The sequence below is a fragment of the Pseudophryne corroboree genome, chromosome 5, assembly GCF_028390025.1.
Source record: "Pseudophryne corroboree isolate aPseCor3 chromosome 5, aPseCor3.hap2, whole genome shotgun sequence".
NCBI classification, from domain to species: domain Eukaryota; kingdom Metazoa; phylum Chordata; class Amphibia; order Anura; family Myobatrachidae; genus Pseudophryne; species Pseudophryne corroboree.
In genome coordinates this window covers 163,935,191-163,949,030 of record NC_086448.1, presented here as the reverse complement: position 1 = coordinate 163,949,030, position 13,840 = coordinate 163,935,191, and the positions used below count along the sequence as shown (strand labels likewise).

The 13,840-nt window shown below is 41.1% G+C and overlaps 1 protein-coding gene across 8 annotated transcripts in view; it reads left to right on the top strand.

Annotated features, from left to right (window-relative positions):
• The window catches only part of PRKAG2 (protein kinase AMP-activated non-catalytic subunit gamma 2), a 656,600-nt gene extending 643,953 nt beyond the window's left edge, over positions 1-12,647 (top strand). For all 8 annotated transcript variants that reach the window (XM_063921848.1, XM_063921849.1, XM_063921850.1 and 5 more), the window contains 4 exons: positions 7,050-7,087; positions 8,878-9,024; positions 10,102-10,195; positions 11,163-12,647. In XM_063921848.1, coding sequence (XP_063777918.1) covers positions 7,050-7,087; positions 8,878-9,024; positions 10,102-10,195; positions 11,163-11,194 — 311 coding nt within the window. In that variant the 3' untranslated portion in view covers positions 11,195-12,647. The remainder of the gene's footprint in view (positions 1-7,049; positions 7,088-8,877; positions 9,025-10,101; positions 10,196-11,162) is intronic.
• The last annotated feature ends 1,193 nt before the right edge of the window (positions 12,648-13,840 follow it).

The following is a 13,840-nucleotide window of genomic DNA, read 5'->3' as shown; positions in this document are numbered from 1 at the left end:
TGGACCCCTAGATAGATAGATAGATAGAATGCAATGCAGTCACTATACCGGCATTCAGGAGACCAACACCGGAATACCGACAGCCGGTGAAATACAGACGCCCGGAATCCCGACAAACGCTTGGTATTCCTACGTGGTTGGTGGGTCCACGCCACCAGTCGAGTAGGAATAGAACTTGTGGTGAGCAAAGCGAGCCACCAAACCCGATGCGTGGCGAATGCAGTGAGCCCGCGAGGGGACTTGCTGCCGGGATGCCGGTACCCCATCTGTTGTGATATATGTATTCCATAAATACTCCTAGTGTATGCATGATAATGTACCAGATTATGAACACTAATGCACTGTAGAAAATGCATTAAATTCCTGTGCAGTATAAGGTAATATATGTTTAATGTCCAAGGACACAGTTTGGAACCTGATCCCTAGAGGAGGAGGTGGGCCTCCGAGTAGTGGGGGCCCACTGGGGGTTTTCCCTGTACCCCTGTGGGCCAGTCCAACCGTGAGTGTTTTAATTGCGTGTGACTGGACAGTTGTTGAGAAGACTGCAACACAGAAGCATGTCCCAGAGAACCATATCCATTGAAGCCGTTTTTATTGAATCAATAAACCTAAATACACTAAACTAACAATAGTGCCTGTTGCAGGAGTATCACCAGCAGTGAATCCAGGAAACTGATACACCATGAAGCCAGCCAGAGCTATGTGTCACAGTCACTGCTACAGAGACCAGCTCCCCCACTGCCCAACACCGCCCCTCACCGCAGCCCATGGACATGCTGCGGTGGCCATCTTAGGAGGGAGCAATACATTATGGGATTTGTAGTTTCTTTTACTGCTGAGAGCCTCAGCAGTAAAAGAATAAATTACAAATCCCATGCCACCCCATCTATTACAGTGGCTGGCCGGGCTGACAGCTTACAGTCTCGGCTGCTTTGCTTAGTGTGGCCAGCGTGCCCAGGCCCTGGCCAGTGACTGCCGCTCCCGCGACCTCTGCTGCCTGCAGGAACAGTGAAGTGGGCAGGGCAGTGTGCTACGAGGGGCGATCTCCCTGATCGCACCCCTGTAAATCAGCCTATGCTGTTATCTTCACCTCTTGGGACACTGAAAAAAGTTATTTCCTCCCTGCTGCAGGACATATCCACCAGCTCTCTCCTCAGACTTTAATTCACAGATGCTTTACTATATCTGTTAGAGGTAGCAGATTTGTACTCCGTAACTTTGGCCTGTGGCTATTATCACAAAACATACAAGGGTCTCTACCTGCTTTGAGTTATCCCTTCATCCATATACTCTTACCTTTTGAATTATCTGAACACACTGCCATCTCCACGCCATGGATTTATGAGTTGACCGCCCCACACGCTATGGGTGAATTTGTCATCTTTCCCATCCTGGACATTGTTTTGTGATGCAAAGGTTTTCCTTTTATTGTCTTCGCTATGGGGGTCATTCAGACCTGATCGCCCGCTAGCTATTTTTTGTAGCGCTGCAATCAGATAGTCGCCGCCTATAGGGGAGTATATTTTAGCTTTGCAAGTGTGCGATCACATGTGCAGCCGAGCACTACAAAAAAGTTTTGTGCAGTTTCTGAGTAGCTCAGAACTTACTCAGACGCTGTGATCACTTCAGCCTGTTCTGGCCCGGAATTGACATCAGTTACCCGCCCTACAAACGCTTGGACGCGCCTGTGTTTTTCCAACCACTCCCAGAAAACGGTCAGTTGACACCCAGAAACGCCTTCTTCCTGTCAATCTCCTTGCGATCGGCTGTGCGAATGGATTCTTCGTACAATCCATCGCCCAGCAACGATCCGCTTTGTAGCCGTACGACGCGCCTGCGCATTGCGGTGCATGCACAGTTCGGACCTGATCGCAGCGCAGCGTAAAAACCTAGCATGCGATCAGGTCTGAATGTTTACCCACTTGATTGGGGAATACCAGATAAAGTTGCGAAGGCTTTATGTGACATCTCTTTGCATCCTAACCTTTTCAAGTTCCTGACTACTGATGTCCATACCCCCCGAGGACACAGCCCTCCAATGCTGCATCTTCTCAACTGTCCAATAAAAAATGTTTCCTCTGCCTGCTTAGACAATGCTGGTGGACTGGAAGCCCAAGTAGATGACATTTTAGCTCAGATCCGCTCTCTGCCAACTAAGCAAGACCTTTCCTCCAAACAGGATTTTCTTGAGCTGGAGAAAAGGCTGAGAGATGCAGTAAAGACATAGATTGCCTTGTTAAGTGGACATTTCAGTGAAATCACTGAGGCTGATCCCAATACCACTATCCTGTTTGACTATACATATTGGGCTCTCCAGCCACGGGGTCTCCAAAGCGAAGCTCCTTGAAATATTCTCAGTCATCTTCATTATTGTACTATCAGGGAACAGAACCTTAGCATACTTAGGAACCTTAGGATACTGGAGGCAATCAAATTCAATGGCACCAGAATCCACATCTTTCCCGAAATCATCTGGAGCACCATTCAACAACGAGTTCTCCTCAAACTGCTTACTGATCTTCTGAAGCAAACCGATATCAAATTGTGATAGGGTTTCCAGCTTGGTATACAAGCTTCCTGTAACAGTGACCATGCTTCTCTACAGGACCCTGACAGTCTACAGAAATTCAGTGATAGTCTGAAGATCCAAAAGCCACTTTTAGTAGACTGGGCTCAATTTCACTCTAGACTGGACCTTCTGCCTCCCCCTTCACATAAGCACTACTTTTTCACATTCTACAGATGCCATTACCGGATTCAATTCACTGGACATGTGGACTTCCTGGTTTCTTGTAGCGTCTCCCAGCTTCGGCTACCTACAAACTGATTTGCACCCCTTACCATTCATTATGTTTATATACTGTAGAACCATTTTTGCTATATGGTTTCTAATCTAGACTTTCCACCACAGTTTATGCAGGCTACTGTTAGATTTTCAGTTTGCTTATTTTACTTCCTTGCGTGATATTCCCTCTGTATGTTCTGATAAGTCTGCTACTGAATAAATTCATCCATATCCTCAGTTGGTCCAGGCGGTGTTGGGTATTTCCGCATTTCCATCTGATTCCCCACCTGATCTGACAGCAGACTTTGTATTCTGTGATGTTTTACTGTTTTCTTCTTGTTTTCACTTGTAATAATCAGAACTCCTCCATTTTTTTTTTCTCTCCCTCCCTTTTGCCTTCCATGTTCCCTCTTAGGTCAACACCAAAAAGACTGAGCCCATTTTTATTTATGGGAACTAAAGGCTCCTCCTACTCCTGATTGTGCTCCCTTTAATGTTAAAGGGCTCAACAGCCCTGAAAAACATTTAACCTTGTTAAGAGTGCTCCAAGCCGATAGGGTTGACGCCTTTCTTCAGGAAACTCCTTTTAAATTACACCCCTTCCCAAAATGTAGTTTATTACTATTATCCCTATGTTTTATGTAATGATGATACTTTCCAGAAATTCCTAGACATTGCTATTTAATCTCTTGCCGCTTGCCCCTCACTGAAGTCTCCCACAACATCCTTAGAAGAAAGTAGAGGTCATGTGCTTAAATGCAAGATCTTTAGCCAGTTATACACTTTAGGTAACCTGTTCTTAATCTGCTCCAACTGCAATTTTTGGACAGGATGCTGTGCCTTCTTGAACTACTGAGAGAGGGGGTCCCCAGTTGGTGGTGGGGACTTTAATTGGCCTTTAGACCCTGTTCTTGATTGCTCCTCTACTTTCTCCCAGTTCCCACTATGCAGCCACCATAGAGTGCGTCAACTTCTGCATGATCACCAGTTGGTTGATATCTGGAGGCCACACCATTCTCAGGTTCGAGATTATACTTTCTGCTTTCCACCGCACTCCATACTCCAGGACTGATATTTCCTGATTTGAAAACGGGCATTTACTGTTTGTTATACACTGGTATTTCCATGGGTCAAATCACATGGTCTAACCATGCCCCGAACTTGGTACTATTACTGTTACCCTCTGTTATCCCCCCCCAGACACTGGTCCTGGCAGCTTAACAAAACTATTCTGAATGATTCAACCTCAAGGATGTGCTGCACACAGCGATAGATGATTACATAGCTTTGAATGGTGTTCTGAGTATCTCTGGTATCTGGGAGAAACATAAGTGTGTTATCCAGGGAATATGCATTCAAATTGGCTACCTCCTTGAGTAATGGAAAGTGGCTCTGCCTGTTAAATCTTTAGACAAAATTAGGCTACTTGTGGCATTGCACAAAACTACTTTGTAAGTACCTGTTCAGAACCAATTGAGACTATTGATGGCTCTCAAACTCCCGTTAGACATGCATAGGTGTAAGCAGAAGTATTCTCTATTGCAGGCAGTGCTTAAAGTGGTCCTAGAGAGGTGGTGGAACTCGGCCAAACTCCCCCCCCCCCCCCCCCCGCCCAACTAACGCTAATTAAATAAAGGGATGGCGCGCACCACAAAAAAGGGGAGTGGCCTCAAAAAGAAGGGGGCGTGGTCACCCAATAGTGTCCCCAATTCAAATTATGTTGCATAGTAGCACAATCTTATGCAATATCCACTGTAGTGGTAGTGCCCCTTATGTAGAGCCCATAGTATTGGTGCCCCTTATTCAGTGCCCCCAGTAGTAGTACGAACTAAATACAACAACAATAAGGCTGCGCTTAGAGAGATGAATTGTCTGAATACCAAATAAAATTTATTATACTTAAAATCAGTCTTAGACAATTAAAAATGAATATACACTGTGATGAATAACCTCTAATCACCATTTAAACAACACATAAGCTTGTTCCAAATTAACCATGGAACCCTGTATGCTTAGAACCGATTGTATCCTGGGGCTATAGCATAGTCCCTGGGCTGGAGAAATATGTCCCAACGCTGGAGGATTAGCAATTCCAATAATGAAGCATGTTTTAAGGAAAGTCCTCACCAGTTGTGCGTTTTGATGAACAAAAGTCCAGTCCTTAGTTGCGGATATGGATCAAATTGAGCAATTTGCAGGGTCCACGGTGGTCCAAGCTGAGGTGGTGAATTGTAGTGGGATGATGAGAGTGCTCACACCTGACGCGTTTCACAGCTACTGCTGCTTTATCAAAGGATAAAGCAGCAGTAGCTGTGAAACGCGTCAGGTGTGAGCCCTCTCATCATCCCACTACAACTCACCACCTCAGCTTGAACATATTTCTCCAGCGTCACAGTGTATATTCATTTTTAATTGTCTAATAGACTGATTTTAAGTATAATAAATTTTATTTGGTATTCAGACAATTCATCTCTCTAAGCGCAGCCTTATTGTTGTTGTATTTAGTTCGTATTTCTATATAGGTGTAACTAACCTATCCAGGCAGCTGCTGTACACCTCAAATTGGAATCACACCCACAGCGCCCCTTCCAACCTAGGTTGGCTTGTTCCATTTTTTTTGCACCCCCAGTAGTAGTGCCTCTTATGTCCCCAGGAGTGATGCCCCTTAAGTACCCCCTATGCAGTGCTCTCATTAGTAATGCCTCCGTAGTTATGCCCCCAGTAGTCATGCCTCCAGTTTGTTCGCCCCCCACCCCCCCAGTAGATATGCCCCCAGTTCCCCCCTCTAGAAGCGCTGCTTTCACAATAAAAAAAAAAAAAATACTCACCAGCCCCACTCCTGCTTCTTAACCGCAGCCTCCACCTAGCGCCCGCTCCTCGCAACTAGGAGAGAGACGTCATGACGTCTTTCCCATAGTGCCGCACACTGCCTGAGCCAGAAGCTGGAGCTCAGGAGTGAGCTCCGGCTGCCGCTAAGGGGGAAAGAGTCGGCACCTGGCATTTCCCTAGGTTAGGTGAGGCGGAACTGCGTTCCATCTCCAAATGGAACTTGGCAGTTCCGCCCTGTTCCAGCTCACTTTAACCTTTGATTGCAGGCATTCCCAACCTTGGGCCTCAAGGCGCACTAACAGTCCAGGTTCCATGCTTGAGCATAGATGACTTTATTAGTACCGCCGTTATTTTGATTTAACCATTTGTGCTGAAGCCTGGATAACACGAAAGCCTGCACTGTTGGTGTGCCTTGAGGACTGCCTGCTCTATTGGGTAACAAAACAGGCAAGAGGCTCAGTAGAGCTCTACAGGACAAAAGCTCCCAAACTTATGTTCCTCTTCTAATCCTTCTCCCATATAGGGTTCCCTTTTCCCTGAATTTCTATCCCAACCTCTAGTGCAGGGATGGGGAACCTTCGGCACTCCAGCTGTTGAACTACACATACCAGCATGCCTTGCTACAGTTTTGCTATTTGGCCATGCTAAAAATGTTGCAGGGCATGCTAGGATGTGTAGTTCAACAACAGCTGGGGGGCCGAAGGTTCGAAGGTTCCCCATCCCTGCTCTAGTGTCTTGTCCCCCACTTTATTTATTTTTTATTTTTATTGTCTGCACGGTTTCTGGTGGTTGCTTGACTTCTTTTCAGCGAGATCTTATACATACATATTTTTGTAAATCATTTACCATAACTCTTCTCAACCTCTGTTAACGACAGTATGTGATGCTGATTTCTTCCTTGTTTTAATAAACGTATTGCAATAATAAAAATAAAAAATATATATATGTGTATATATCCATCAAAAACGAGGCGGCACTCAGACTTCAAACTGCAAACGAATTTAGTGCAAAAACTGCAGTGAAACAATCAACGTTTCGGGGTATTTAACCCCTTCATCAGCGAGTTAGCCCAGGGGGCGGACCGAGTGCCGGCGTTCTGTGTGTGTTATATATATATATATATATATATATATATATATATATATATATATATATATATATATATATATATATATATATATATATATATATATATATATTCGAAATACGAAAACCTAAAACCTAAAAAGTATTATTATTGTTTTTCTAATTTAAATGTATTTATTCGAAGAATAATGGCATAAATGTTCATAGTAAATAATAAATAATTTGGGGGATATCTGCGAATGGTGGTAAAAATAACTTGCATTCTTTATAACCCTCATCAAGAAGTAATCTTAGTAATGAATGCAGATAATTTAAATATCACTATTTTCCCTTTCTATTTTCATTCTAGGAAAAGTTGTAGATATTTATTCCAAGTTTGATGTCATTGTAAGTATTTTTATCTGTTTTTGTCTTCTTGACACATCTGTTTGTTTTTGTTTTTTTGTTTTTTAATTTTTCCCCCTTCCTTCCTTAATCGCTCTGCTTATTTGGACTAGTTTGCCCAATTCTTTTCAGTAGAACCACGATTATGAAGTGCACACTTAGAGATTTCCCAAATTCTCCTTTGCATCAGATTAGTGCACGCCATTTAAGAAGTATACCAGTGGCCAGTAATCCTTTCTACTGAGGACCTCTGCTGGACAATTGGTGTATAATGCTTCAGCAGCTTAGAAACACAGAAGGGAGCCAGTATATAGGGCTAATGATAGATGGCTGCTGAGGTGAGGAAGTGCAAGAAATTGCTCTGTAGAAAATCAGAGCTACAAGGAAAAGCTGCTTGATGCGGTTTATGCGTTCCTATATTGTATCTTCAGTTTAGACGTGTGCTTAGATGGTGGCTGCTTATTCCTTAAGCTCTTGATCGCCACTGGAGATCTAAATTTTAAATACAGTTCTCTGTATGTTTTTTGTTTAGCTAGTGTGAAAACTGCTGGTATAAATTAACAAGTGTCAAAAATAGCTAGTCTTTTTAAAGATATTTGATACCTTGCCAAAGGAAGAGAAAAGTGCGAACTGTGTTTAAAGACAAGAAACCTAATGAACCAAAATTTTAATTGCCACAGGATTTCTCCGTTTTAATTTTTTCATTGTATTGGTGACAAATTCATTGTTGCACTGGCAGTGAGTAAATATAGAACAGTCTGCGTCCAGTTTCCTCTCGGTATATACACCTGCTTTATGCCCCTGATGTAGGCATTGCTGGCTCATTTTACAACCTCTCACTTTACCCCTGTACCTCCTACTCAGTTACAGTATTTGTTGCATTGTGTTTTTGCTTATACTTATCCGCACTTGGCTGATATGTTAGGTAAAAAGAAGGGACCGAAGTTAAGTAAATATCCAGATCTTATTTTTGTTATAGCACCCAATCATTTTTTACTTTTCATTTTATAGAATGTATTTGATAAATGGTAGCTAGAAACGCTCTTTAGTAGGCTTAATACAGCTCTCCCTTGGTGTCTGTAAACGGACTTAATGCCTCACTTCATACATATGTATATGTGTGTATGTATATATGTGTGTGTGTATATATGTTTATGTGTGTGTGTATCTTTTTATTATATTTTTCTTATTTTATCATTATTGTAGTACAGGTTGAGTATCCCTTATCCAAAATACTTCTGGTCCCAAGCATTTTGGATATCGGATGTTTCCGTATTTTGGAATAATTGCATACCATAATGAGATATCATGGCGATGGGACCCAAGTCTAAGCACAGAATGCATTTATGTTACATATACACCTTATACACACAGCCTGAGGGTAATTCTTGCCAATAGTTTTAATAACTTTGCGCATTAAACAAAGTTTGTGTACATACACACAATTCATTTATGTTTCATATACACCTTATACACACAGCCTGAAGGTCATTTAATACAATATTTTTAATGTTTTGTATTAAAGTTTGTGTACACTGAGCCATCAGAAAACAAAGGTTTCACTGTTTCAGTCTCACTCAAAAAATTCCGTATTTCGGAATATTTGGATATGGGATACTCAACCTGTAGTAGTTTAGTAGGAATGCAGATGTCTGCATACAATGTTTGACTTTGTATATTAGTAGTTCTCCACATGGGTTTTTATTTATTTGTGTATTGTGGGCACTCTTCCACTGGTACCTCCTTTATAATTCACCATACTTTTAATTGACAGATGCATAATTCATTTTCAGAACCTTGCTGCTGAGAAAACATATAATAATCTAGACATCACCGTGACCCAGGCACTGGAACACCGCTCACAGTATTTTGAAGGTGTAGTAAAATGCAGTAAGCTGGAAACACTGGAGACTATTGTGGATCGAATAGTCAAAGCAGAGGTAAGATGAAGAGTAATATATTATTTTTAAAGCACTTTTCCCCAATAGGACTGAAGACGCTCTATATTCGTATTGTGTTCATGGTATCTGTATTTTATGTAGAGATTTACAAAAGATACATAAACCAGGACCATAAAACAGAGGTGAGGCAGCCGGGTCATCACTTCTAAGGATTTTTCATCCTACCCACAAAGATTCCAGACAAGGCGGCCATTTTAGGCGCACTACATAAGTTAAACATGATGAATAGATGGTGCTTGGAAGTGATGACACGTAATGGGCTAGGAGCAGACTAAGGTGAGAAACGTGATATGGAGTCTCTATAAAATCTAAATAGCCATGTATAGTTAATCCTTCGCACAAGATTACCTGGTTGTGTGTGTGTGTGTGGGGGTGGGGGGGTGGGGGGTGGTATTCAATTGTTTGGGACTCTGAGCATCTAAAAATAAACAGTCTGGGGTTTAGCCACGTAAGGCGGCTAAGCCCATCTAAATAAGTTGGGATGACAAGAAAACTGCCATACCTGATTAGTTGCTCCGTCGGGCGCCCAGCAGTCAATGCTGGAGATAACAATTGAATTCCACCCATAGAGCATTTGTTGTTTGTCCCAGTGGTACCCATTGCAGATATAAGATTGGCTTAACATGGCTGTATATATCTGCTTGTAGCTAAGCACTGTTCATGGAAAAATCCTTAATGAACATGGGTGTAAATACAGGTTTGAGCTAATTGAGAGTGTGGAAGACTCCGTTGTGAGTGTTGCATATATCTGAAACAGACTGTAGGAGCAGGCTTTAATGGAACTCCAGCTCACACTTGCAGATAGTTTACACTGATCTCTCAGGGCTTTTACTAGTATTTATCTAAGAGGAGTTTTATTACTGACCCCATTCTGTACTGCTTCCAGCATGCATTGCAAAGGAGGCACATTTTCTTCTTTCTTATTTTTACAATAATTTGTGTTATATGTTGTATTGTGATACTATACATTTTTGGGTTGAATGTGTACCTATGTGATAAATGTGCTATATGTAATCCCGGTTTTATTTAATTTCCTGTTTTTACTTTTTGTCATAGGTGCATAGACTGGTAGTTGTGAATGAAGCACATAGCATTGTTGGAATTATATCTCTCTCTGATATTTTGCAAGCACTGGTACTGTCTCCAGCAGGTATGTCAGAAAATGTACAGTGGCGCACATGAGGTGGGGGTCTGAGTACCCAGAAATCCACCTGCCGATGGACCTATTGTTACCCTCACAATGGCTGCGCTTTGTTATTGAGCCCCATCAGAATCAAGTCTGTTTGTGCCCACCCCCACTCTATAGACCCACCACTCTCTCATAAAACATTTGCCTCCATTGTGAAGGGTGCACTTTGTTATAAAGTGTTTTACTTCTAGTTTCTCATGTACTTTATAAATGTTTAGAGGCACTGGCATGCAGCAGCTGTATATTTGTATGCAGTAATTCACAGTATATTTACGATTTAGCTTTTTGTGTTCACAAACCTAGCATATAATCTCCATCTTCCTATTTAATCTGAGGTGTTTCGGATGTCCTCCTCCCCGTTTCCTAGGCAGTAACACAACACTGACTAGGAATGTGTGTGTTGATTCTAAGGCACATTTTAGCTTATTTAGTAAATGCCGTTGTTGATTAGCGTCAGAACCAGGGGCGGAACATGGCAAAGGTGAACTCCATCGCAGCATCTATGGGAGAACCTGGTCATGTGAGTTGACCTTACCAGTGGGCCTCTGCTCTGCACTTTAAAGTGCTGATGAGCCTGCGCTTACACTCTGACACCTCAATCAAGAGCAGTGGGGGCGTGACATTACTGGACCTCCCTTACCTCGTGGCCCCAAATTCATCATTACCCCGCTGGTCAGAACACCTATTCCATCACCTTATTCATGCTTAGTAGGTACATATAGGTGTATAGAAGAAGTATGAAGGGCTAGAACCAGTAGCCAAACAGAGTGCAGGAATATTTTCAGCCACGCAAAGCATTTCATCTCTGCTCTTGTATGTCCTTGTATAACCTGTCGCAGCAGACGAATGTTCTCAGGACGTGCTACTCTAATATAACCTACCTGAATGCCAGGCAGTTTTTCCATCCAACTTTGTTTCTTTAATGCAGGTGCCAAAAGGAAGGAAAGTGAAGCGGACTGACTGCTGAATCGGCGGTCAACTTTTTTTCTAGAAGAACTTGAATAATGGCGTTTGTGTGTCAAACTTTTGCCCCAGCAACATGGACTTCAATCGATGGGCAGAAGATTGATTGGGAGATTGTGTAAAATGATGGAAGTAATGGCACAGAGGCTTCCTTCTTGCAGTTCTTGCTGCGTAGGGAAGACATTCAATGGTGATGAAGCATATTTATTGGTTATCTGGTTATTTTTCTCCTCTTTAGTTTGGCACATCAAATAGAGCTTGCAGGCTATTTTTAGAAACCCTGACTTTTGTAACCTGCAAAGGTTTATGCTAAGGCACAGTCCTACATGAGGGTGCAATGTATGAACAGTTATGAATGTGGACTGGACTGGGGACAGGAATACACTGTGCTGAATGTGAAAGTATTCAATCTCCAGGATTGCTTCAGGTTTCATGATACTTAAACTATTTGTCCGAAGGATACAAAACGCGTTGGTAAATGCCAGTCTGGGAGCAAAAGCAGTTAAGAATACTTATAAAATCTCAAGTAAAGGACTGGTTACATACCAATCTACATGTATCAATACCTATATACAGTACAACTGAGGTTTAAGATAAAGACCCAATGAGCATAGTAGATAAAGTCAGAGCATTTTCCCATTACCTGTACAACAATAATTAATGTAACCTGTCCGGGCTACAAAAATGTGCATCATATTGGTTGGCATTAAGCGGCATCGCTGTGTTTTCTTATTTTCCGTACTTGTCTGACAGCAGAGATAGCTATAACTGTTCTACATCTCACACCTTTTGAATATTAGAATTCCATCATTGCTATATGTTGACACTATAATGCATCCTTCTGTAATGATGACCTTCATACCAGTCTAATGTCCAATTTAAATCAAAGATGTACGAGACACTGAACAAGACTACATGTTTATTTATTTTTTAAATATATAGAGCTACAGAGTTGGTGAGTACTAAATTATTTCACCAGATTCATAAACAGTTGATTGTAAAAAAATAAATAAAAAAAAATAGTAATTTTTTTTTCCATTGTTTAATATTGCGTTTAAAATGTGGCTTGATTTAAAAAAAAAAAAAAAAAAATCAACAAAAAAAATTAATAACTATCCTTGAACTGTCTTGCAGCTTGCTACAAAAACTGATAATCTGTACTGTAATGTAAATAAATAGTGAGAAAACAAAGTGCCACCGAAACTTATATATAACTATATATATAGAAAACCTGTAAATCATGTTTGTAAGATTTTTGAATTTTTTTTTGTAATTATTTTTAGTTTATTTTCACCATGGTTTGCAAAGAGTGTATTGCGTTATTTTAATGTCGGCGTGGAGAACGGTAAATACTATTTAACTTGCAGAACATTTAAACGTCAAGTTGTTGTCTGCAATATTAATGATGCACACACTTTTAAAGGGCAATAAAGAAACATTGTCTATCATAGTTTGAGTTTGCATTTTTTAGCTCCATGTAAATTACTGTTGTATTATAAGCATATTCTACCACCTTTTTAAAGAGCAGAAAAATGTACCCTGTCAAGGGAACTATTTAAGGAGGTGTGTGGTTTTGACTTTTGTTATCTTATGTAGATGGGGATGATTGACAAACTTTGCGGAAACTTTTTTTATTGTTTTATTTTTCTTTCCTACCTCCATGAACTACATCTGAAATATGAGTGCTCAGCATATTCATTGCAATACAGAGACTCGCTCCGACCCCTATTCCTGCACCTTACAGCTCCTGACAGCTGCTAAGCTGATTGTATAATGGTAAAATACAGTCTCACTTTCTGCGCTCCAAGTGTCCCCTTGTTTTTAAACGATCCTCACAGCGATGTCATATTGTTCATGAAAAAAAGACAGAAAAATATAATAGTGTAATCCTGTATGAGCATAAAAGTTCTTTCCACTGTGTTAAGGGAGAACTAGGTGATGAAGATGGTCCCAAAAGAGAAATGAGCCGTCCACCTTCTTATAGGGTCACCCAAAGTCATGCCGTGAAGATACGGTAATAGATCCTTTTGTGTATGCTTACTTGAAAATGGAGGGTAGAAAGCACATAAAGGTTTCTTTTCCGTAAGGTTTTTTTTCCCTCTGTGACACTGTATATTGAGTATAAATATCACTCATATGGTGAGTATGCAATTAAAAAAGAAAGGGGGATGCCAATTAGGGCCAAAAGAACCCTCCTTTTATTAAAATATACAATTGAAACATAAATAGACAACCAGCCGTACCAAATGGGGGGCAGAGATGGAAATCAACTGACATGAAGTGATCCGGATATCATAAATGTCATATGCCCCCTTCAATGGATGTACTGGTTTAGGACATCAATATAGCACTGTATCAACGCGTTCCGACGCTCTGCGGCGTCTTTGTCAAGATTTAACAGTGTGTTTCACTATAATATACAGAAAATCCAATAAAACACTTTCCTTGTTTGCAAAAAATAATCAACCATAAAAACAAATGTAGACATAAAACATACCACCGATATGCAGCCTCTCCTGTGTGGTCAGCTGAATGAAAAACTCCCAGTCTGGCCTCCCTTAAATAGCAGAACCTTAATAGGTTTAATCCTAATCAACCAATAAGCTGACCACCAGCGTGATAGACATTCATAATAGCCAATAG